General features: G+C 36.7%; 1 protein-coding gene across 2 annotated transcripts; it reads right to left on the reverse strand.

The window, feature by feature from the left end:
* Nucleotides 1-25,610, reverse strand: Kbtbd2 (kelch repeat and BTB domain containing 2). Of its 2 annotated transcripts, none has more exons than XM_015490208.2 (4): nucleotides 25,473-25,610; nucleotides 13,386-13,888; nucleotides 6,047-6,212; nucleotides 1-2,712 (listed from the first exon to the last, which is right to left on the reverse strand). In XM_015490208.2, the coding sequence occupies exons 2-4, from the start codon at nucleotides 13,553-13,555 to the stop codon at nucleotides 1,177-1,179; spliced, it is 1,872 nt and encodes a 623-aa protein (XP_015345694.1). In that variant the 5' UTR covers nucleotides 13,556-13,888; nucleotides 25,473-25,610; the 3' UTR covers nucleotides 1-1,176. The 2 variants fall into 2 exon arrangements, with proteins under 2 accessions (XP_015345694.1, XP_015345693.1); XM_015490207.2 differs by lacking the exon at nucleotides 25,473-25,610 and adding an exon at nucleotides 25,079-25,368.

Genomic DNA, 25,610 nt, shown 5'->3' on the forward strand with positions numbered 1-25,610 from the left:
TTGAATATATACAATTTATTTAATAAATTAATGTCATTCAAAATACAGTGCCAGAACATTATGCAGTTGAACATGCTAGTAATGTTTGTCATGAAGCACCTGTGTTCATGTTAGATTGGCGGCGCCCCACTACTGCTAGTGGTTCCTGGGATTAATGCCAGAGCAGCGCTAGTTATCTGCTCTTCTGCACAGCTTGTGCAGAAAATTCCTGAACAGTTCACCTTCCTAATCCTAACCCCCCAACACACACACATCAGGTTAAAAAAAAACACACCCTGACAGCTAACAGATACCTATACACAATCACTCTACAGTAATGCATGTTATTAAATTAAGATGTAATGACCTGGTTAACCCACTCTAAAACTTTAATATGGAGAACTACATCAGCAGCAGGTAGTTATATGCATGAGCCAATGTTAATGTAATACAGAAGTGGAGACATTTACTGATTAAAGCTCCACACAGACCCGCACAATGAGGGGCTAGCAATTCATATTGCAAGCCCAGCAACTTAAGTCCACACCTGGCAAATGACCAGCTGAATGGACAACCTGTATTCTAGATAGACAAGTATAAGTTAGTGGAAAGAGAGTACATGCACCTAATAGTATAGTTAGACTGATCCTGCAGTCATAGCTTTCCCTGTGTAATACCATGAAGTTATGGAAGATCTTCTTCAACTATAGTACAGGATTTAGACAACATTTCTATACCAACATGGACATTAGTGTTAAGTGCAGCTGAATTAATTACACTGGAAAAACTGTATTCCAGGACTTCAAAACAGAAGCACAAGAATGAAATCCATATACTGAATTAACCTCAGCACAATTTGTGATATACCACACTAGGAACAGGAAACTACTTTTGTAAGTGAACTTCTTGAACTGTACATACACAGGGCTAACAATGTAAGATAATCAGACTTATGCTCTCATGATACACATAAAAGTTTCTCATTATTGAATAACCTATTTCAATTATGGAAGCATATCTTTCTGTAAGACTCACTGATATATATTATACTGATGCAAATATTAAGTAGGGCATAAAAATAAAATTTATCAAAGATAGATATTTATGTACTCATATTTAGTCCTTTCATATCCTCCCATTTAGCAAAGGAAATGACAAAGCGCATGAAATCAGGCGTGCACTCCCTGAACTCCACAACTATACAGGTGGTAGTGTGACCATTTCTCCATCCAGTTCAAACTCTTCTGTCCCATCTGGTGAAAAAAGATAAGTTGGTGGTTTCCATGGAGATTCTTCAAGGCAGGATGGATAAAGTTTCCCCACAGTGCATCGAAAATCTCTCCCTAAGTCCCACAGTACACGTTCAGATATGTGCTGCCGCAGAGACCACCGATCAAGTTCCAGATCATATTGGTAGGTGACATACTTAGCTCGCTCATTTAAGTGGGTTTCTCGCATAAACACACAAAGAGAATTTGAGATCACAACAGCTCTAACACAAGGGTCAGAGTATCTCTTAGCAGGGATGTTGGCTGCCATTTTCCACTCGTTTTTATTCACATCATAGATTTCCACAGTTACTGAAGACCCATCTACAGTGCCAGAGGGGAATCTTATGCCAGAATTGGTAGCAATATGTAACCCTCCAATATAGAAAATTTTATCACCGAAAGCTGCAGCTGAAGCAAAGGATCTGCTAGTCTGTCTCATGGCCATTTCTACCCATGAATCAGACCTTGGAAAGTAACAGTACATGAGGTTCAGTGTCATCACATAAATGCAGTCATGAACCACAACTGCTGCACTCCATTGCCAAGCACAAGGCAAAGGGCTTACCATTGTCCACTCATCCTTCTCAGTGTCATATCTTTCTACAGTCCTCCGATTAAGTTCTCCACCTACACTATCTCCTCCAATTGCATAGATGTAGCCTTCACAGCAAACCAAAGATGGCTTTATGCGGACAAAAAGCATTGGGGTCTTTGGAAACCAGGTATTTTGCTGTGCATCAAACCAATAAAAACAATTCACAGTTCTGAAGGCAGTCTGGAGTTTACTTGTTTTACTGTGATTTGTTTTTGTGTTTTTTAGAGGAACTTGACCCCCTGCTATGTAGATGTCATTATCAGGGGTTACAACTGTCCCAACCTTATGCAAATCAGCTGGTGGGCTGCATAGCTTGTAAACTTTTTCTGCCTGGGGGCTGTAACAGACAGAAGAGTAAAGACTACATGGATTTTCTGAAGATGCTTCAATAAAAATCATCATCTCCTCTTTAGTCATCCCCAGTCTTGGTTTGAAAAACTTGGGCATGGACTTATAAAGACCTTGAACCACCACAGACTTATCATTGGGTGGCAGACCTTGAAACCAAGCCCTCTGTGTTACTTCTGAAAGTGCATCAATTCTGATTTGGCTAAGAACTGAAGACAAATACTGGGATCGTGATTCTGTGTTGTACTCTAGCCATAGCATAGCAGCTTCTCGAACTGTTTCTTCCTTTTCTACATTTAAATTGTCACTACTGAGAATGTCTATCAGTAGATCATGTGACAGCTGCATAAATGCTTCCTGGTGATACACAGCAGTAAACTTATGCTCCACCATTCTTTTAGCACTTTGTTTTAATTCTTCACAACTGAAGAGATCAGCAAAACTCAACAATCGCACACAATTCTCTGCATTAATTTTTTTAATCAAATATTCTCGGCAACGTTGTAACACATCTTCTACCTAAAGTAAAACAAACAGAAAAAAGGCTGGTAAAAGCAAGATAGACAATTTTACTGTTTTGGTGCTAGAGACTGAACTCCAGGCCTCATGCATTCTAAGCAATGCTCTACCACTGAACTACACACTCAGCCCCAACTTCTATTTTTATCTAAGATATAGACGTGTTTGGACTAAGGTTAGGACTAAGGAAATAAGGTCTTCCAGTAATAATAGAAAACTGCAGTTTTGCATTTTCTTTCTCTCACCTAAGGCCTACACACCTGTCCAAGAAAAAGAGTACACGCCATGCATAGTGGCACACAACTGTAATCCCAGCCATTCAGAAGGTTTAGGCAGGAGAATCACAAGTTCAAGGCCAGCCTAAACTAGTGAGACTCTGTTTCAAATTAAAAATAAAATTTTTAAAAAAGGGCTGGACAAGGAATACCACTATGTATCATTATAAGGCATCAATAAAGAAAGAAAAAAAAGTCTGAGGTGGGTTAGGGATGTAGCTCAGTGGTAGAGTGCTTGTCTATCATGTGTAAAGCCCTCCGAGTTCAATTCCCAGCCACAAAACCCATCATACAGTACTGACTAGGCATTTAAAAAAATAAAAGAGCCTGGGGGCTGGGGTTGTGGCTCACTGGTAGAACGCTCACCTAGCACGTGTGAGTCGCTGGGTCCTATCCTAAGCACCACATAAAATAATAAATAGGACTGGGATATAAAGCCTATATCTCAGGCTTACCAGACAACCCAACCAAGAGAGAAGAGTACTGCTGCATCTGGGTAAGCAATATGACTTTCATTAATATGGCAGAAAAGAATTACAAGTAACAGTGTTGATATTAACATTAAATGTTCTAGAATGTGAATTTATTTATAGTAAGTATTCTAGAATCTGAATTTCTTTAAATGCATCAATTTCTTAGCAATTATTTTAGTTCCTGGCTTTATAAAAAACTTGCAAACTACAGAAAATCAGTGCTTACAGTAAAGCACTCATGGGTGGTTTAGTCCCCAGTTCCAAAACCCAAACTTCAAACCTTTTACAATTGAAATAAGGCAGTCATATGAAGCCAGAAAATCATGTATAATAAATAAGAATTAATTTACCATTCTTATCCAGAGAGGTAAGACAGTAAACCACATTTATGTAAGTTATAAATAACCTACTATTTTTGTATGGTGCTAGAGATCAAACCCAAGTCCTTGGCACATCCTAGACAAGTACTCTACCACTGAACTACACTCCCAGCCCTATGTTACCTACATTTAAATGACACACTTTGCTATTCTAAGCTTCTGTTTCTTTCTTCCTAAGAAGGAAAAGTAGATCTCCATTGGTCAGAAGTGCTACTTACAGCCAAGTTTGGTAGTGCACACCTATACTCCAGCTACTTATCAGAAGGCTGAGGCAGAAGTATGGAAAGTTCAAGGCCAGTCCAGACTTACCAGGACCCTATCTCAAAATAATAAAAGAGGCTAGGGATATAGCTCAGTGGTAGAGTGCACTACAAAAAAAAAAAAAAAAAAAAGAGTGCTTCTACAACACTTTTTCAGCATCCTAGTGATTAACCAGAAACAGTTCCTAGTGAGAAATAAAGTTGCTTGAATTCAGAACTTGGATTGGCCAGTCAGTACATATGTACTATTAGGAAAGTTGTTTTACCTCTCTCTCTAGGCCTCACTTTTCTCTCATATAAAATGGTGAAATAGTTCTCGTCTACTTCAAACGATTATTGTTAAGGATTAGATGAAAATCTACATGAAGCATCAGTAAATGTCTGGTATCTAAAAATATTACTTTGAGCCAGGTGTGATGGCACACGCCTATAATCCCAGATGCTCGGGAGGCTGAGGCAGGACAATCTCAAGTTCAAAGCCAGCCTGAGCAATGGCGAAGCGCTAAGAAACTCAGTGAGATCTTATCTCTAAATAAAATACAACATAGACTGGGGATATGGCTCAGTGACAGAGTGCCCCTGAGTTCAATCTCAGGTACCAAAAAAATAAAAAAATTACTTTGCATGATTAGTAATGAAAGTCAAGTAGTAGTCATAAAAAGCCCTATATCTCAGGCTTACCAGACAACCCAACCCAAGAGAGAGAGAGTTCTGCTGTATCTGGGTAAGCAATATGACTTTCATTAATATGGCAGAAAAGAATTATAAGGAACAGTGTTGATATTAACATTAAATGTTCTAGAATGTGAATTTATTTACAGTAAGTATTCCAGAATCTGAATTTCTTTAAATGCATCAATTTCTTAGCAATTATTTTAGTTCCTGGCTTAAAGAAAAACTTGCAAACTACAGAAAAATCAATGCTTACAGTAAGCAGTTTTCCCTTCCAAGTTTGAATTCAGGATGTGAATACCTTTGAGTCTAAAGCACAAAATAAAGCTACTACAGCCTCAACTTCCACAAAACTGTAGACACAAAATACTGCACAATTTTACAGTACAAGACTGAAAAGAAAAGAAGCTACATAGGGAATGAATTGAGTTCTAGTTCCCAGACTTATACTCAGGTATTAACATCTGACTAGTGTCATTCGTAATTATTAGCACACGTTTATCATATACCTATGAGGTACCATGAACTTTTTGCTCCCCAAATTTAACCAATGGAGAAAGTTTCTGAAGTAGTGTTATTACAAAACATGAAAAGAAATGAGGAAAATACTTATATTCCTCTTAAAATTAAAAAAGGGAGGGTTGAGGTTGTAGCTCAGTGGTTCAGTGCTTGCTTCGCATGCATGAGGCACTGGGTTCGATCCTAAGCACCACATAAAAAATAAATAAATAAAAACAAAGATATTGCATCCACCTACAATAAAAAAAACTTTTTTAAAGGGAATGTAAGAGAAAAATACAGTTTATCACACTATATCAACCATCACTTTTTGTTTTACTTTATTTCTTAATAACTTAATATAGTCCTATAACCATTATAAATATTTAAATTCAATAATTTCCATGAAAACCTAAACTCTGAAAATACCAGACATTAATATGTTTAAGCTTTAAACATGGAAAATTATAGCATTTAAATTTAAAAACATTAAGATTAATTTGAAATCTAAATTCGCAGGCATATTAGGCAGAATATGAAATCAGGATGAAATTATCATCTACCTTTTTAATTAAGTTCCTATTATAAAACTAGGTTAACCAGTGAAACAAAACCTATTCTTTTATCTCTTTTCACATTTTATAAATAGAGAAAAAAAAAAGTTCCCTTTTAAAATCTGCAATAAGAAAATTACATACATGAAATATCAGCAAAACAATGTTTCCTGCAAAACAAACCAACTGAAGTACATAACCGAGAGGGAAAAAACTGCTTACCTGAAGGAAACAAGCTGTTTCATAAAGCTGTTCTACAGTGCTGTCACTTATTGCCAAGTTACCCGTGTATGCATAAGTTATTATTATCTGTAAGGTGGCAGCATCCACATTCCTCAGGTGTACATGTGTCTGCTTGCTTTCACTTAGTCCACTCATGAACATAGCCCTATAGTAGAACATGGGAAAACAAAGCTGAAGAATTCAGTGTAAAACAAATGCAGAACTAAAAAGAAATGATTAGACAACATGAGATATTTATTTAGAATATTTACTTAAGAAGTTTATTGAAGGAAACAACAGAGAAGCATGTATGATCCAGTCCCAGATATACCAGATTATTTCACTATCCATTGTGGGTAAACACATATAAATTAACCTATTCCTGGGGCCAGGGTTGTGGCTCAGTGGTAGAGCGCTTGCCTAGCACATGAGGAACTGGGTTCAATCCTCAGCACCACATAAAAATAACTAAACAAAATAAAGGCACTGCGCCTCCATACAACTAAAAAAAATTAATCTACTCCTTATAGTTGTACAGTGAAATACTATTCAGCAATAAAAAAAAAAAAAAAAATACTGGGGCTGGGGTTGTGGCACTGCGGTAGAATGCTCGCCTAGCACGTGTAAGGTGCTGGGTTCGATCCTCAGCACCACATAAAAATAAATAAATAACAATGAAGGTATTGTATCCAACTACAACCAAAAAAAAATAAAATTTAAAAAAAGACAAATATTATAACATATATGAACCTCAAAAACATTGCTGCTCAGTGAAGAAGCCAGATATAAGATCACATATTGTATAAATCCATTTGTATTAGTCCAGAAAAGGAAAATAAACAGAGAGATTAGCAGTTACCTAGAGCAGTGATTAAGAATGGGGAGTGACCCCAGTACTGGCTGCAGGATACACCTGACAAAATCCAAAATTGCACAGGTCTTTTATATATAATGGCATAGTTCTTGTATATCCTTTTCTTTTGGATAATTGAAAATGAAATATTATTCAGCAATAAAAAAGAAATGTTCATAAATACTATACATAAATGAACTTCAAAAACATGCTCAGTGAAGAAACCAACATAAGACCACGCTGCAAGTATCCATTTATATGAAATGGTTCAAAAAAGGAAAATAAACAGAGATTAGTAGTTACCTAGGGCTGAGAATAAGAATGGGGAGTTGAACCCAGGGACACTCTAATCACTGAGCTGCATCCCCAATCCATTTTATTCTTTGAGATAGGGTATATGCATAGAAGAGAAAAGCCCCTAAATGTAGTGATTAAGAAAAAAGAATGATTAAAAAAGAAAGAATGGCAGGCGGGGCTAGGGTTGTGGCTCAGTTGTAGAAGGTGTGCAAGGCCCTGGGTTTGATCCTCAGCACTATATATATATATATATAAATAGATAGATAGATAGATAGATAGATAGATAGAATGAAGATATTATGTCCAAGAACAACCAAAAAAATGTTTTGTTTTTTTTTTAAATTACATATAAAGGGGGAAGGAAAAAAAAAAGAGAGAGAGAAATAATGTGTTTCAGTAGATGGGGTGGTGAGGGGAGGGGAGGGGAGGATAGGAAGGGCAGCAGAATACAACAGACACTAGTATGGCAGTATGTATAAACGTGGCTGTATAACCAATGTAATCCTGCAATCTGTACACGTGGAAAAATAAGAATTCATACCCCATTTGAATCAAATGTATGATATGTCAAGATCATTGTAATGTTAAAAAAAAAGAATGGCAGGCTGGGCTGGGGCTGTAGCTCAGTAGTAGAGTCTCACAAGGCACTGGGCTCAATCCTCAGCATAAAAACTTATGAATAAAATAAAGGTACTGTGTCCATCTACGATTAAAAATATTGGGGCAGGGGAAGAATAGCAGATCGGGGTTGGCTCAGTGGCAGAACAGGTGCCTAGCAATCGTGAAGCATGGGTTCAATCCCTGGCACCACATAAAAATGAACAAATAAAATAAAGGTATTGTGTCCACATACAACTAAAAAAAAAAAAAAAAGAATGAATGAGACATCAGGCAGGGCACAGTGGTACATGCCTGTAACCCCAGGAACCCTGAAGGCTGAAGCAGGAAGATCCCAAGTTCAAGACTAGCCTCAGCAGTTTAGTGAGGCCCTAAGCAACTTAGCAAGATGCTGTCTCAAAAGAAAAAAAAAAAAAAAAAATTTTTTTTTTTTTTTTTGGTACCAGCCAGTAAAATCAGAGGCACTTAACCACTAAGCCACATCCCCAACCCTTTTGTGTTTTATTTAGAGACAGGGTCTCACTGAGTTGCTTGGTGCCTTCCTTTTGCTGAGGCTGGCTTTGAACTCTGGATCCTCCTGCCTCAGCCTCCCAAACCATCTGGATTACAGATGTGTGCCACTGGGCCTGGCTCAAAAATTTTTTAAGGCTGGGAACGTGGCTCAGTGATTAAGCTCCTCTTGGTTCAATCATCATTACTCCCCCATCCCCCCACACCAAAAAGAATGGGATCCATCATAACAATCACTAGCTTTGGCCTCTCAAGGATAAGATGAGGAGTCAGACATGATGGTACATCCATGTAATCCCAGCTACTTGGGAGACTGAGGCAGGATAATCACAAATTCAAAACCAGCCTCAAAACCTTAGCACCTGGTCTCAAAAAATGAAGAGGGGCTGGGGATGTGGCTCAAGTGGTAGCGCACTCACCTAGCATATGTGAGGCACTGGGTTCGATTCTCAGCACCACATAAAAATAAAATAAAGACATTGTGTCCACCTTAAAAAGAACATTAAAAAAAAAAATGAAGAGTTGGGGGACACCTTCAAAATTGATAAAATATGGTAGATCCAACTGTTAAAGGGGCATAGTTGAATACATAAGGTTCATGGAGATACTGAAAAATAAACTGGAATGATGAGTTAAGACATCATGGAAAGCCTTTAAAGTAAGATAAGAGGTAAGTGGTAGAGTATGTGCTTATTAGCATGTACAAGGCCCTGGTTCAATCCTCAGCACCAAAAATGAAAAAAAAGGAGGAGTCTGAGCTTTTTCTTGTACATAATGGAAAAGACTGAAGGATTTTAAGTCAAGATTTAGTATGATGGGCCGGGATTGTAGCTCAGTGGAAGAGCACATGTCTAGCATGTGTGAGGGACTAGGTTAATTCCTCAGCACTATATAAAATAAAGGTCCACTGACAACTAAAAACTATTAAAAAAAATTCAACATGATAAAATGTACTGCAGGATGACTTCAAGAGCCAAAGACTAGCAGTATGAAAACTTGTTTTAGGCTACAGCAATGAGAATTAAAACACCTGAGATGAAGGTGCCAGAAATGGATACAAAAAATATTACAAAGGGCCTACAAGTCCTGATTATTTTCTGAACAAAGGCAATGGGATAGAGCACAAAACAGGCAAGGAGGAGTCAAAATTACCTATTCATTTTCTATTAAGAACCTGAAAAACTATTGTTAGCCATTTAAAGAAAAATTGTAAATCCAAGAAGAAAAGTTAATCCCAGGAGAAAAGTAAGTTAAATTTTGGATATATGTGATTTAAAGGCAGATGGGTCAAATGGAAATAATAATCAGATAAATATTAAATATCAGTGGAACAATGAAGGTGACACATTCATGCAGTAGAAACTAAAGACAGGTAAGTTATGTGAGAAAGATTAAAAAACTACAAAAGAAAAACCCACTCAAGAATTTCAATGATGGGATTGTGGGTTAGTGGTAGGCACTTGCCTAGCATGTGTGAGGCACTGGGTTCAATTCTCAGCATCACATATAAATAAATAAATTTTTTTAATTAAAAAAAAAAAAAAGAATCCCAATGAAAGAGGGCTGGGATGTAGTTCAGTGATAGAGTAACTGCCTAGCCTACACAAGGCACTGGGTTCACAGTGGTAAAGCACCCCAGAGTTCAATCTCCAGTACCACCAAAAATAAAATCATGAGAGAAATAATCATCAGACCAGCATAATACTACTCAAAAACTGGTGTCAAAACTGTGAAGTTGGGCTGGGGCTGTAGCTCGGTGGTAGCGCGCCCGCCTTGCACATGTTAGGCCCTGGGTTCAATCCTCAGCACCATATAAAAATAAATAAAAATATTGTGTCCAAGTACAACTAAAAAAAAAAAGAAAAATTAAAATTGTGAAGTCAAGGGAAATAAATGCCGTAAAAGCAATTAGTCACAGATGACTTCTAATATAGCTCAGAATGAGCAATAAGAATGGTAGCTTGATTCCAGACAAGCAAGGAGTGGAAAGGGGGTACAAACAATGTCAATTAGGGTGATCAATGACTTCCCACTAAAGGACACCGAATGGCCACAAATAAATTTGACTGAAAAATAAAGAGCCAGGAAATGTTCTTAAAAAATGTTCAAAACACTTATTGTTACCAGCTTCACCTTTCTGGCATGGAAAATGGGAGATAATCACAAGCAACCTGAAAAAGAACTGTAAAGGTTCTGAATAAAAATGAAAGATGGGGCTGGGGTCGTGGCTCAGCAGCAGAATACTCACCTAGCACATGTGAGAGGTGCTGGGTTCGATCCTCAGCACCATATAAAAATATATAAGTAAAATAAAGGTATAAAAAAAATTGAAAGATTTAGGGCAGGGGTTGTGGCTCACGGGGAGAGCGCTTGCCTTGCACATGGTAAAGCACTGGGTTCAATCCTCAGCACCACATACACATAAATAAATAAATAAATAAAACAAAGGTATTGTATCCATCTAGCAACTAAAAAAAAATATTCAAAATAAAATGAAATATTTAGAGATCAAGCGGTTGTTTTTACCTTTATTCTAGAAGGCAGTAACTTTGAAAAGGGACTAAGGGCAAGAGAATGGCTGACTATACAGAGGCACGGAGATTAGTTATTCCTAAATTATGCTTTATTGACAACAAACTAATGAACTTCTGTAAAGTAAATGAGTTTCCTAAAGACCAACAATAGTAGAAGCCTAGCCAATCTGAAACTTTCAAACTGACATTTTTAAGCAAAAGCAAATCATAATTTACATAATACAGTAACAGATTAAGTACCATACAAGTTCTGGTTAATTCTCAAATAATTCTCTCATTTGGGGTCTAAAACATTCAGTAAATGTTACCAGGAAATAGAAACTACTATTCAGAAGTATCTACAGGTTTTTGATGGGATGGTACAGGTAACACAAACTACAAAGGAAGAACATATCTAGTTTAATAGGCAGAATTTCTAAATTTGTAGTAGCACTGTATGTAACAATCTGGAAACCTGAAAGTGGAATCCTGTTGAAGAAAACTTGGAAAAAGATCAAAGTATACAATAATTTACCCATTTCAGATAAAAGATCATATATGGCAAGAATATTATTAATATATGGGTGTTTTCTTCTTACTGCTATTCAATTGACCCACAGATAAGATCTTTGTGATAAGTAGCTTTAATACAAACATATACTGGACTATTAACTCATTTCATAAATATAAAATATATGACTTGCTTTTGGGAGGTCATATTCCTTCAGATGATCAAGGAAACTTAAAAAAAAAAAAAAAAAAAGGAACTGCTAGTAATAAGAAATAATGAAAGTCTCGGAAGGACTCGTCTTTAAGATTGTAATATTAATGAAAAATTCAAGTTTCCTGGTCTTTAAGAACACTAATTTCAACTATATTGGTTAAAGATAAATAACCTCATGGCTAGAGAATTTTAAAAATGTTATCTCTACAGTCACAAACTTTATAATAAAGGAGGAAAAATAGAAGACAACTAAGTAAACCCATGTGTTACTTTCTGATCAAAATAAAGAAAAGACAGAAAATATTAATAGAATTTCTGTACAGGTTTGAAAGTTAGATCAGATGACAAAGGATCCTAAATTACAAATCTCAATCTGAAAATCCATAACTAAGGCAAAAAGCTCTTTCCATGAATAGGTAATCAATTTATAATTAATGGCCATTAAAAAGGAAAACTTATGAGCCAAGGTATTGACTGAACTTGGAACCTTGATCTGTAACCTAAGTTAATATATCTGGGGGGAGGGGGAAAACGCTCCCCCCCCCCCAGCATTGTAACCATTTACAATGTTCTTTAATACACAGATTCTAATAAACAGATGCAATTTCATATCTCAAACCCACCAAATGAGTATTTCTGGCTTTGTAATCCAATGATCTCCAATTGTAAAAGCACCCAACAGAATTCTAATGATTAAACAGGTTTTTGAATCAATATTTGCAAACAGACTAATCTTTCTGACAGAGAAAAAAAATCAGTGCCTGAAATTTCATAAAAAATTCAGATTCAACCAAAATAAAAAAATATAGGCACAGCTAGGCAACTAGCATTTTGGCCTTAGCTTCTGCAATTATGGGATGTGGTACATTGAGGAATGTGAAGTTTCTCTATCTTCATATAAATTAGCCTTGAAAGGTCAGTTTAATCTGTCCTGTTTATAGCTGCCACTAAAGAGCAGCAGAAATTAATTCATTGCTGATCTTCATTTACCCTGTTAACATTTGTAGCAGGAATACACTGATATGCATTTAATTCATCTTTATTCACCCTGTCCTTTCCAAATATTAAATAAAAGTCCACTTAAGGGTACAGAACACAAAAAACAATTTCTATGTCCAGCTTCTATTCTTTTTCATGAAACTTAAAGATGCAAAAGATCATAAAAAATGTGAAGTTAAGCTTTAAAAAAGGTATCCCAAGAATAATAGTAACCAAGTCTAAGAAAAAGATACATTTTTGTGAAGGAAATAATAACAGTTATTATCTTCTAAAAATTATTAGTCTATTACAACTTAAATTTATAAACAAGGATCACTGTTTTCTCAATGTAGTATCTGAATATCTCCAGAGTAAAATTATCTGATTTTCATTTCTCTGAAAGAAAAAAGTGTTCTCAATCTTCATGTCTCCCTAACATTGAAACTTTACCTTAGGTAATTTTAAAAAATCTCTTGTATTTATGCCTTTGTAAAACCTTTTTTTGTATGTTACATATGTTAGGAAATAAAGTGACAATACTACATCATCTAAACTGAAAATTTAAGCAAAACATTGAGACCTAATTTTTTTTTCAAAGGGGGGGGGAGAGAGAATTTTTTAATATTTATTTTTTAGTTTTCGGCGGACACAACATCTTTGTTTGTATGTGGTGCTGAGGATCGAACCTGAGCCGCACACATGCCAGGCGAGCGCGCTGCCGCTTGAGCCACATCCCCAGCTCGAGACCTAATTTTTTAAAAAAATTTAATATATAAAAGAATTCCTCCTAAAACAAGCTAACAATCTTATTTATAATTACAAACTTATCAAGGTTAAAGTACTTACCTGAAATAAGAGCTACATGTTGCAAGAACCATCTTATGACAAGGGAATTCAGTGCCCTCAACAATTAACACTATGTCAGTAAACAACTGCTGTTCATAAAACAGTTTCAACTGTTTCAACAAGGATACAGCATATTCAGTATTGATCTGCCTCTCGTCTTGAGTGGACATGACTGTATTCCATTAATATCTCCCGGAACAGATTAGAAAAGTCAGTCTTGATAGAAGGTCAAGTGAATACTTCAGAAATAAAAGAGAAAGTCTGCTTGCTGTTATCTGCAGCATTCAGAACCAAGACTGACACAGTCACTAATGAATAGTATCTTGTTATAGGCTTAAAATCACTGCTAGGTCATCCTGTGTTAATTAGATTCTTCAGAGTTTTTCAACATGGTCTTCAGACATCCTGCTCAAATTTGCAATTGTGCAGCTCATGAGTAAAAGAGAAAAATACAGGAGGTAGATTTTGTGGCAACATCCTATGTTCAATGATCCTCCAGAGAACTAAAAAGAAAAAAGATCAGTTAAATTATCTAGGCCAGTACACTTCTAGACTACAATGTTTAAAATGGCAGCTTATAAATTATATTTATTTGAAGTTAAACTTTAGACATTAAAATAAAAATGACACATGAGAAAAATGAACATTTTAAAAGTCTACATTAAAAAAAAAGAAAATTAGCACTTAACAGTTTTTCTACATCATGTACAGCCACAAGAATGAGAAGTTATATTCTATGTATGTATATGTCAAAATACATTCTACTGTCATGTATAACTAAAATAAAACACTTAAAGAGTTTTAACTTTCTGTCTTCTATGCAAAATATAAACATCCCAGGAAAATAGGAACACATGAGTAAGCATACTTTTTTTTTCTTCAAAGAATTTAAGTTGCCAAAACCAGATCTAATTATTTGCTTAGCAAAAACACATAACCATAATTAAAGGGGAGTAAGAACCCTCACTCTTGTAATGACTGTCATATTTAAATATATTTTAAATGTTAAGACTTCATATTTAATTAAAATGATTTAAACTACACAATAAATAGATTTAAACTATTTATTTCCAATGTGTAGGATATGTTGGGGGGGCGAATATTCTTCAAGGTGCTTGGGATTGGACCTAATCCTGCACACATGCTAAGAAAGCAAGCACTACCACTGTGCAGCACCTTCAGCCCTAAGCTATATATTCTAAAATCTGCAGGTCAATAGTGTGAGAGAAGAAATGTATTTCTTTGCAGAATGGATCTTTCCTAGGAATCTTATGTTTAAGCATACAATTTTATTGAAAAAAAAAAACATAAATGGAGGGAAATATGTGTTCATAAAACAGTAAATGCCATATTACTCAAATATGAATATTTTCCAAAGTTAGTTTAAATACAAAGACCATCTGAATCTTACTTTCAGGGAAATTACCTGTAAGAATGCACAAAAGATGTCAAAATATTGGGGGGGGGGGCAATTTCTTAAGACTCATTAAATATTAAGATGTATTATCGATGTAATATAAATCCAAGCACACACAAGACATTAGACTACCACGAGGATAAACATGGCATTTCAAATTAGGAAGATTGGCTTATTTCAACATATAAAAGCTAGAAGAACTGTCTAACTACTTGAAGGAAAAAAAAAAAAACCCTAGGTTTTAGTCATACTGCATACAATTCATCAAAAAAATTCCAGATGAATGAAAGTTTCACTTTGAAATCTTATTTGGAATTTAGTACTTACAACATGCGGCAAAGGAATTAACAGAAAAACGAGAGAAAATCCAGACAAAATGCTACTATAAGCTACAAAACTACCACCTCGGGGCTGTAGTTGTGGCTCAGTGGTAGAGTACTTACCTAGCATATATGAGGCACTAGGTTGGATCCTCAGCACCACATAAAATTAACAAACAAAATAAAAATATTGTGGCCATCTATAACTAAAAAAAAAAAACAAAAAAAAAACTACCACCTCTTCTTCTTTTATTAAACAACCTTTAGATCTCTTAATCAGAAAATAGTGATTCTGACATTAAAAACTATAAATATGACCATCACTAAAACCACTAATATTTTTCTCTCAAAATATCATCCATTATGTCAAAAAGAAGATCATATCGTATCTTCCTGCCAAGCTATACTATTACACAAATTGTTAACTTGATAGACTGTCAAATTCCAACAAATATGGAAATAACTAAAACAGGTGAAAAAGCAGAGTGAGACTTTGGTTCATTTAAGGTAACATCTTTGCTTTTCCAGAACTGATTTATACTATAAATCTAAGTTCTATTACTCCAACTTCTAAAGCTAACAATACCTAAAATCACTGGCTATTGCCACATTAATAATGCAGCAAGATCTGGTGCTATAAGAGTGTAGAAAAAGAATCATTCTCATACACACAAGTAAGCAGATACCCACCCACAATCCCTTATTCAAAACTCTTGGGACAGTTATATTCTGTAACTAAGAATTTTTCATATTTTACGGCAGTAATGTGTATCCTATTTAAAAAAATCCTCTCAAGGACTCTAGGGCAGTGCTCCATAAGTAGACACATTATCTTTGCTGGGGGAAACACTGTAAAAAATAAAAATTATACATAGCTTCATGTATAATTTTCTTCATGTTTCTTCTTCAGGTCAGGTTTACTAGCAAAATTTTTCTTTTAATTTTTTTGAATCTCAAAATTGCAAGTAAAAAGTATTGCAAAAAACAACATTTGGCATTGCAAATGCTTAATACCTTCTACATCAATGGTACTCATAAAGATTTTTCTCATAAAAATATATGCATTTAGAGCAGTACATGGAAGACACCCATACAGAGGCATTTATGACATTTGTTATGTAAGGAAAATAAAGGAATAGAGACAGAGCAGGTGGTTTTTTAAACAAGTGTTTGTTTGCATACAACAATATGAAGGATATGTCAAGGCCATGAAGTAATTTTAACAACCCCAAGGGCAATATGCCTTCTTGAATCCCATCCCCTTATTAAAAATCAAAACTATGGGGATATGGATATATATATATATATACACACACACACACACACACGTGAATATGCATCCATTTGGGCTGGGCATATAGCTCAGTAGAGCACTTGCCTGACTTGTAAAGTCTGGGGTTCCATCCTAGCCCTGCAACAAAAGGCCTGCAAGGGGGGTGGGGGGATACATGCCTTAATAAACTCAAAGTCCTAACCCCAGCTATAGGACCCCAAATTGTCTTCATCCATGTTCAAACAAAGTGACAGCAACTGGTGACCAGGGCCAAGTTGCACTTAAGGATATACTGCTACATCTCAGAATTTCTTAGAGACTAGTATAGATAAGTCTGGTCACTCATTAGCCACACAATGATACGACCTGATTTTTCTATAATGATTTTTCAGGGTCTCATTTTTATTTTTTATCTGGATTTTGCTAGATTTATAATCCACGAGAGAAATCTTAAATAAAAATTACATTAAAATAAGCAGAAGTCATTCAGACATCACACTAAACAGGAATTCAAACAGATGTATATCTAGTACAATTTAAAACAAAATTAGTATCTTATCTCTCTGGGAACACAGACTGCAAAAATGTATCAATTAAACATACAAATAGTTCTAAAGTTTAGGATGATCAACCAACACGTTTCAAATTCCCCATAACACATCTAACAAGAAAGAAAGAAAAAAGAGAGAGAGAGAGAAAGAAAGAGAAAGAAAGTCTGTACTATAATACTTAACTATGAAGTGAAATATTACATATTTCACAAAAATTTCTTTTAACTGTATTGTTTTTCATACCATTCCATATTACATCAAAAATTAACTTCAAAAAGTCACATATTCCTGTTATTCTTAGAAGCTGGCATCCTCAGATTGAATAATTCTCAGGTACCAAGGAAACTGTTTAATTTTATTATAAATTAATAGCTGCTTAAATTTAATTCAAGAATGTTTATTGAGAATTTATTAAGTGCCAATAATTGCACTTGAAGTACCTAGGTTGAGAGGTGCCAATCATTAAAGGTTCCAAAACACCAAGTGCATTTATTCTCACTATAGGCTACAGGGAAAACCATAGTTGGCAATTAAAAACATGGTGTTTTAAAAAACAGTAGTCACTAGAGGCAGAGTGAAGCAAGCTGCATATTAAAAACATTTTTCTTGAAATGGAACTGTTCTGGTCTTTCATTTCCAAACTTTTAATTTATTTATTTATTTATTCATTTTTTCAAGAGTGGGGTATTGCAGATTGAGTCCAGGTTCTTGTGCATGCTAAATTGAGCACAGGCTCTACCATTCAGTTACACTTCCAGCCCTAAAACTGTTTGTTTCCAAGATAGGGTATCACTCTATCACCAAGTTTGGTCTTGAACTCCAAACTTTTTGTTCCCCTGTGATAGCGGGGGTTGAACCGAGAGGCACTCTACCACTAAGCTAAATTCCCCACTCTTTTTATTTTAAGACAGGATCTTGCTTAGGTGTCATGACTGGTGCTGAATTTGTGATCCTCCTGCCTCAGCCTCCTGGGTTGCTGGGAACACGTGTGCACATCCTCACACAGCTTTGAACTCCAAACTATGATAGAAACAAGAATACGAGAAATTTTATTCTTTACCTTAAAAACTGTAATACAAGCAAAATGAACAAAGGCTTGGTGCTTGGTTCCACTGCTAACAGTGGTTCACACTGGGAAAGAAAGAACAACTTACTAAAGATCTACTTAAATATTGCGAGTTTTATTAACATATATAATGATTACCTAATTTAAAAAAGAAAACTTTCCAAAGATATATTAATATTTTCTTTCACCATAAAGACAAGATACTTTAGGGTTTAGGGACTGTTAAGATCTCCCTGCGTCCAATGAGTTTGTCTGGATGAACCCAACTATGATACAAACAAAAAAAAAAAAACTCCCATCCCAAGGCAGCCAAACACAATATGTAAATGAATGGATATGAGTATTTCAATAAAACTTTATTTACAAAAACAGGCCACATGTACCAATCTCTGCTTTAGACTGCTTGATGAAATATTGACTCAGTGACTAAAATATATACTTGGAAGCTTTTGCTGGAATGTTTTCCCTTCAGACCACAAAAATGAGAAAAATTACAAATTTTAAATTTTTGGAAGTTGAATTACATGTAATTCTTATTTAACCTAACCTGTATAGATTCTTTTCTTCTCAATTGAATATTCTAATATCTCTCACTTAATCACACAACTACCTTCCCAAACTCTTGCTCGTTTGATGGACTTCAGAAACAGATTTTGCTATGAATACCTTTTATTAAGGTTCAAAAATGAAGAAGACATCCCTCTCTCCAGATAATTTGTTGGGGGGTGGGGGGAATAACAACAAAGGCTAATACAGATTTGAAAACACTTAGCTGGGTTCACACCTGCATTCTCTATGACTTAGGAGGCTGAGGCAGGAGGATTTCTTGAGCCCAGGAGCTGGAGGCCAATATAGACAATATAACAAGACCCTGTTCTAAAAACCAAACCTAAAAACAAACACTACTACTACTGCCACTACTGATGATGATGATGATATTAAAAAACCTTGAAACTACTGTTTTGTCAACCACATCTATATACATCTGAAAAACGGATATATACAAGACAATTCTTGTATAAAGGTATTTAGTGAACACATGGATTATTAGATGAACCAAAGGCCAAAGAAAATAGGAAATCGGACTGGGGATGTGGCTTAAGCGGTAGTGCGCTCGCCTGGCATGCGTGCGGCCCGGGTTCGATCCTCAGCACCACATACAAACAAAGATGTTGTGTCCGCCGAAAACTAAAAAAAAAATAAATATTAAAAATTCTCTCTCTAAAAAAAAAAAAATAGGAAATCACTGTTATATGCCACAATTCCTGGTACCAAGTACTTGAAGATTAATAGGAAAGTCCTAAAGTTGATCATTATAATATATTCTACAATGAAAAATGCCAACTGGCGTTAAAAATTAAATGGGAGCCATGCAAATAGCATATACTCAAAGAAAAGTACTATGTATTTTGACATGAAAACTGCCGATTTTTTATTTATTTTTATTTTTTAGCTGTAATTGGACATAATACCTTTAATTATTTTTATGTGGTGCTGAGGATTGAACTCTGCCTCTCACATGCTAGGCAAACGGTATACCACTGAACCACAACCCCAGCCCAAAACTATGGATGTTTTTAACTTCTCCCGCCCCCCCAACCAAGTCCTGAGCTCAGTTCAATGGTTTTAACTGATTTGCTTGACAGAAGAGAATAAGAGTAAGGTTGGAATGCTACACACAAAATGAGATCCCTTTCTCTATCCACTAATTATTAAAAGTACAAAGTCCTGCTTATTTTTTACACCTAAGGACTTCCTATACAAGTAGAACGATAAATTGAAATAACTGAAGGAAAAGAAAACATTTCTCCTTCTAATATTTTTAGAAACTCAAGTCTAAAAGGTTCTGAGTAAAAGTACCACAAAAACATTTCAAAGCAAACAACCTGCAACTAAATGAGCATCAAAATTAATCAGTAATGTACAGATACACAATTCCACTTACAAATCTAAAACACCTCCTACAGAAAATTATTTCAATGTTTTTCTCCCTTAAATAATCAAAGTGATTAGAGTAAAATCTTTGTAGAGCTAACCTGATTTTTCAATTTTACCATAAAAACAAACGCAGGAAAAAACTTATTTCATAAGTATAAGTTCACTGTCTGAATTGCTCACTTCACTTTCCTATAATAGTATTAAAGGGCTGGGGTTGGGGTTCAGTGGTGGTGGAGTGCCTATCTAGCACGCACAAGGCCTTGGGTTAGATTCCCAACACCACACACAAAAAATATTTAGGTCTTCAGGATGCAAAATATGCTTGAGTATCTGCAAAGGAAATTTACACAAATACTATTCTAATACTCATAAAGAGATAACAATGAATTTGTCCTATAGGTTTTAAATATTGATATTAAAGACTAAAGAACCAACGAAGAGAGAAATGTATGAAATGTTGAAATTTTTAAAACCATTCCAAACACTTTCTAAGGTTTCAGAGGCTGAAGGCAGTATTTTCATGGGGGAGGGGGTTGAGGAAGAAGATGACTAATTTCATTTTGAAACCTAGTTATCATTTTACAGGTGGTGTATCAGTAGAACCCTTCTAATGAGGAGTTACAGAAACACAAACAGAAGCAAAGCAAACTTTCCCAATGTTAATCAGGCAAGATTACAGGCTCAAGAAAAAAAAAGTAAGGGATTAAGTACTATGAATATGAAAATGAGACAAATAACTGAGCAATGAATGAAAAATGGAGGGGCTGGGGATGTGGCTCAAGTGGTTGCACGCTTGCCTGGCATGTGTGCAGCCCGGGTTTGATCCTCAGCACCACATACAAACAAAGATGTTGTGTCCACTGAAAACTAAAAAATAAATATTAAAATTCTCTCTCTCTTTAAAAAAAAAAATGGAGGAAGGATAAATAATAGAAAGATGCCAGGCATGGTGGCACACACTTTGTAATCTCAATGATTTGAAAGGCTGAGATAGGAGGAGTGCCAAATTTAAGGCGAACCATGGGAATTTAGCAAGACTCTGTCTTAAAATAAAAAATAAAAAGGGTTGGGGATGTAGTGCAGTGTAAACTGCTCCTGGGTTCAATTCCCAGTACCAGGAATTTCTTAAAATAATAAGACTGGACACAGTGGTACACACCTATTTTCCCACTTGGGAAGCTGAGACAAGAGGATCACAAATTCGATGTCAGCCTGCACAATTTCTTAAAGGGTTCGAATGTAGCTCAGTGGTAGAATGCTTGCCTAGCATGCATAAGGCCCTGAGTTCAATCTCCAGTACTGCAAAATTAATTAATTAATTAATTAATTAAACAAGGGCTGGAAGCATAGCTCAGTGGTAAACAATTGCCAAGAAGCACAAGGCTAATTTTGAGCCCAGCAATGCAAAAAAATATTTTTAAATAATAATAATTATAATCACTGCAGCTATTCAGGAGGCTAAGGCAGTAATATCTCAAGCTCAAGGCCAATCTGGGCAACAATGCAAAAATTTTTTTTAAAAATAACAATAATTAAATTTTTAAAAATGGGGCTGGAGTCATGGCTCAGTGGTAGAGCACTTGCCTGACATGTGTGAGGCCCTCTGTTCAAGGCAGATCTCTCCTCCACAAAGGGTAGTGGGATACATACTTCATTTCATCCACAGGAAACACTTTCAATGTGCTGCATCTTTCAATGCTACAAATATCAGTACAGAAGACTGAAAACTTCTCTTAGAAAGGATTCAGAGTATTCTGGGTATCAAGTATTGCCAAAAAAAAAAAAAAAAAAAAAGTCATGAGCATGGAACTCAAAACTACTTGGTTTGAAAGCCTAGTTCTGCACTGAACTGTTTGCTCATCTGTAAAATGAAAATAAAAACAGAACTCTCTTCAATGATTTATTCAAGGATTAAATGAGTTTAAAGGCCTGAAACACTAGTACTACTATGTAAAATTTTGCAATTACCATTAGTCCACTCACTGGTTAAGCTTTTGTAGTACTTTCCAAGTTCCTGATCTCCATACCTTTACCAGGACTAAAAATTACAATTATGAGGTCTCAGCACTTGAAATAATTCTTTTCATCCTGGCTAAATGGTATTTTGTTTTTTGGCAGTGCTGGGGATTGAACCCAAGTTTTCACTGGGCAAACGCTCTATTAATGACCTATATCCCCAGTCCTAAACAGTATTGGAGATAAGAAAAATTCATTCAAAGTTTTTAGAGAATATTTTGATGGTACAAATCATCAAAAAAAAAAAAAAACAAATTCATCAAAAACTAGTATTGTGAAAACTGATGTCAGTGCACAAAAACTAAATTCGGAGTCATGATGGCACAATCATAAAAACTAATCTTTCTTCATTTCAATGTGATAAGCTTCTCCTTTGGTAGGACAAAACACTGATGCTAGAAAGTTTGCTTTAAAATTATCAAAAGTATTTGTTCTTTTGATTATCAAATGCTACATAAAGAATTTTCTGAGTTTTAACAAGTAGCAACAACAACAAAAAAAAAAACCACCTTGCCCTTTGAAGAATTTCTCAAGTTTAATAAATTTCAACATTTTTCTTTCTCTAGCCAAATTCACAACTTATAACTAGTCCCCTGTGTTCCTTCTTTATAATACTGAAAAGACCAAATGGTTCCATCAGGTTATTATGTTCAGCACCCTAAACAAATTCAGGGTAGTGTAAGAATCTGTACTGTATTATGACTAGTAAGTTATCTTGCTTTTAAAAAACTAAAGAATAAAAAAGGCACACCACCTGTGATAAAGTAATTATATGAATGTAGTATGTCCTTTTATTTTGGACACATTCCCCCCCCCCATAGCCTTGTATAGTGTCTTATTAAGAAAGCTGTGGAAAGGCATGCTAATGCAAAACTGACCTCAACTTTTTCATGGAACTTCATTTTCCACCAAATCAATGATTTATTAAATCACAGTCGATTTCCTAGATATTCAAACACTCATGTATGAAGTCATGAGGAGCCTAGCCAACAATGATTATGACTAGTTTCTTTCTTTAAGTAAAAGTGAAGGTAAACTTTTTCTTAGAAGCTTACCAAAGAAATTACAAGTCACTACTTGTCAGAGGCATGAGAATGGGGTAGAGAAATAAAGGGAAGTCTCTCTTGTCAAATAATTATATTTTCTCCAAATCTCTTATAATAATTCCTTTCTCCTACAAAGAATCGAAGCACTTCAAATCCACACCAAGAGAACCAGCAACACTCTTCATACACTTAAAAAACTACTGGAACCAAACTGGGCATTCTGAGTTATTTAAATATCATTTGGTCTATTCAAACTCTACAAAACTGGAAAAGACTGAGGTGTAAGGAAAGAATGAAATCTTCATTTGTATGTCCTTTTTTCCAGTACCAACTGTGTTAGGAATGTGGACAAAGAAAATAATTATTTTTTCTCTTAAACGTGCATAATCTTTAGAAAAAAACAAGGTATTCTTTGGCTTTATAAAGACTGCACTCAAGTTTCTAGGAATTTACTATGCACCATCAATACAATGTTCAATGTTTAGATATGATGAAATAGTTCATTATTTCCAATAACCAAAGGAAAAAAAAAAAAATCCATGGAGTGTGTACTTAACTACTAGAATATGTCTCTTCCATCCCATCTTCTTACAGGTCCTGTGAATAACATTAGATTTTATGACAATGCTTCTTATGGGAGCAAAAAGGGGTAGGAGTTACAGAACTTACAAACTCTTCTACAACGCCATGTACTGAGAAAAAGAGCACTACGTAGAGAATAGCACTCTTGTGTGGACTAGAACGTGCTCAAGAGAAACGCCATAGTCCTGAAGAAAATTGACAGACCTCTTAAAGATTTTAGGACCCTATCTAAAAGGTATTAAAAAAGCACTAGGCCAACAAAAGATCAAAGCAGTAAACTTAACATCAGTTACCAGCCAAATTAAAATAATAGAAAATTTCACACCATGGAGATTGGAAAACTGGCTGAATTGACTTCTGAATGTATTTTAGGTCGGGGGGCGGGGGATCCTTTTGGAAAAAAAACTGCCAGGAAAAAAGTTCTCTACTAACTTAACTCATTCACAACTGGGAAGAGATGCGCAGTCCTTACTACTCAAATTCAGGCAAAAATTCCTAATTCAGGGTAGGGTAAACTGGTAACTAACTGCTTCACTGTAAGAATTAATTTTCGTCAGAGCGTACTGCGGTAGGGTTGTTTCTGAATGCCTGATTGCTCAGTGAGCCAGACATACAGATTCATGTATAAACAACACGTGACCAGTCCTGGTCCCCTACGTTTTGATGAGACTAACTGATGTAGACGTTGGCCAAAGCATACATTTTTAAAGTTAACTTCTCCATTCTAAATCCTTTGTTTCAATTTGAACAGGCATTCGTGGAAACTGACCATTCTAGAAATCCTGTAGACAGTGGAACGGATATTCCTCTCCCTTTAAGGTAACTACAAAGAGATCTTAAAGATTGCTCAGCCAGAAGGAAAAAAGCCGTTAACTCCAAACAACTGTGGGACGGCGAACTAAGATACTCTGCTACTCCACTACTTTCCAATTCATAAGGAGAAGGAGGTGGTCGAGTTCATATAAGTTAACGATTTCACAGTCTAAAGTAAACACGTACACAATTTCCCGTCTCAAAGGGCAGCTTCTGCTTTCTCCTTAAAATCATTAGTAGACCATAATAGGATCTCTGTTAACCTAGACCGCTCTTGGTTTACTTAAGACGCATCAGAAACATAACAAAAATAAAAACATAAGGAAGGGGCTGCCCTCCTCCAGCGCAGGCTGTCGCGAACACACCGCGGGTCGTCGAGTGAAGGCGCGCTGTTCGGGCAAGGGCGGGCGGCACCTGGGAGACCCGCGGCCACCGAGAACCCGGGCCCAGGCCGGAAACGCCCCCGCGGGAGCGCCCGGGCCGCCCGCCCCTCCCCCCGCGGCGGAAGCGACGCGGGTTTGAAAGAGGCCGCGGCCGCCGCCGCCGCCGCCGCCCCCGCCCGCCGGGCCACAAAGGGCTGAACCCCCTCTTGCCACAAGCTTCCTCCCCAACTCTTCACACAGGTCGCCACAGGCTCCCCTTCCCGCCCAGCGCCCGCGATGCCTGCTCACCCGAGTCCCTCAGTCCCTCGATCCGGCCGGCGGGCCCGAACACACAAGGCCGCGCGGGCGCGGTGGCGGGGGCGTGGCCCTTTCGCAGCGGCCCCGGCCGGGGTCTCGCCTCCGCCTCCCGCCGAGGAAGGCTGGCGCCGCCGCCTCTTCTTTCCGGTTTCTTCTCGCGCCCACCCTCGGCCCGCCAGTACGGTGCGGAAAAGCAGCGTCTTCTGCGGGAGCGCCGCACGCTCCTCAGGGCCCAGCCGCCGCCAGACTCCTCCCTCGGGAGCCGAGCCGCCTCCAGATNAGCCTCCCTTCCCTCCCCTCACGCGCCTGTCGACACAAGCGGCAGTTTTTCAGTTTCCCGGGTTCTCGAGACAGGCCCCTCGTCCCCCGCCCTCAGCTGACTTACCCCGCCCTTTTCCTTTGCTGGATCCCACCGGAAAGCCAAAACAATTGAAGCCGCGCAGGCGCGAAGAAAGAAACGGAAAGAGCAGGAAGGGCGGGGGCGGCGCGAAGTGACGGCGAGCGTAAATGAAGGGGGTTCCCG

The sequence above is a fragment of the Marmota marmota genome, unplaced genomic scaffold (genome assembly GCF_001458135.2).
Source record: "Marmota marmota marmota unplaced genomic scaffold, marMar, whole genome shotgun sequence".
In the NCBI taxonomy this organism is placed as follows: Eukaryota; Metazoa; Chordata; class Mammalia; order Rodentia; family Sciuridae; genus Marmota; species Marmota marmota.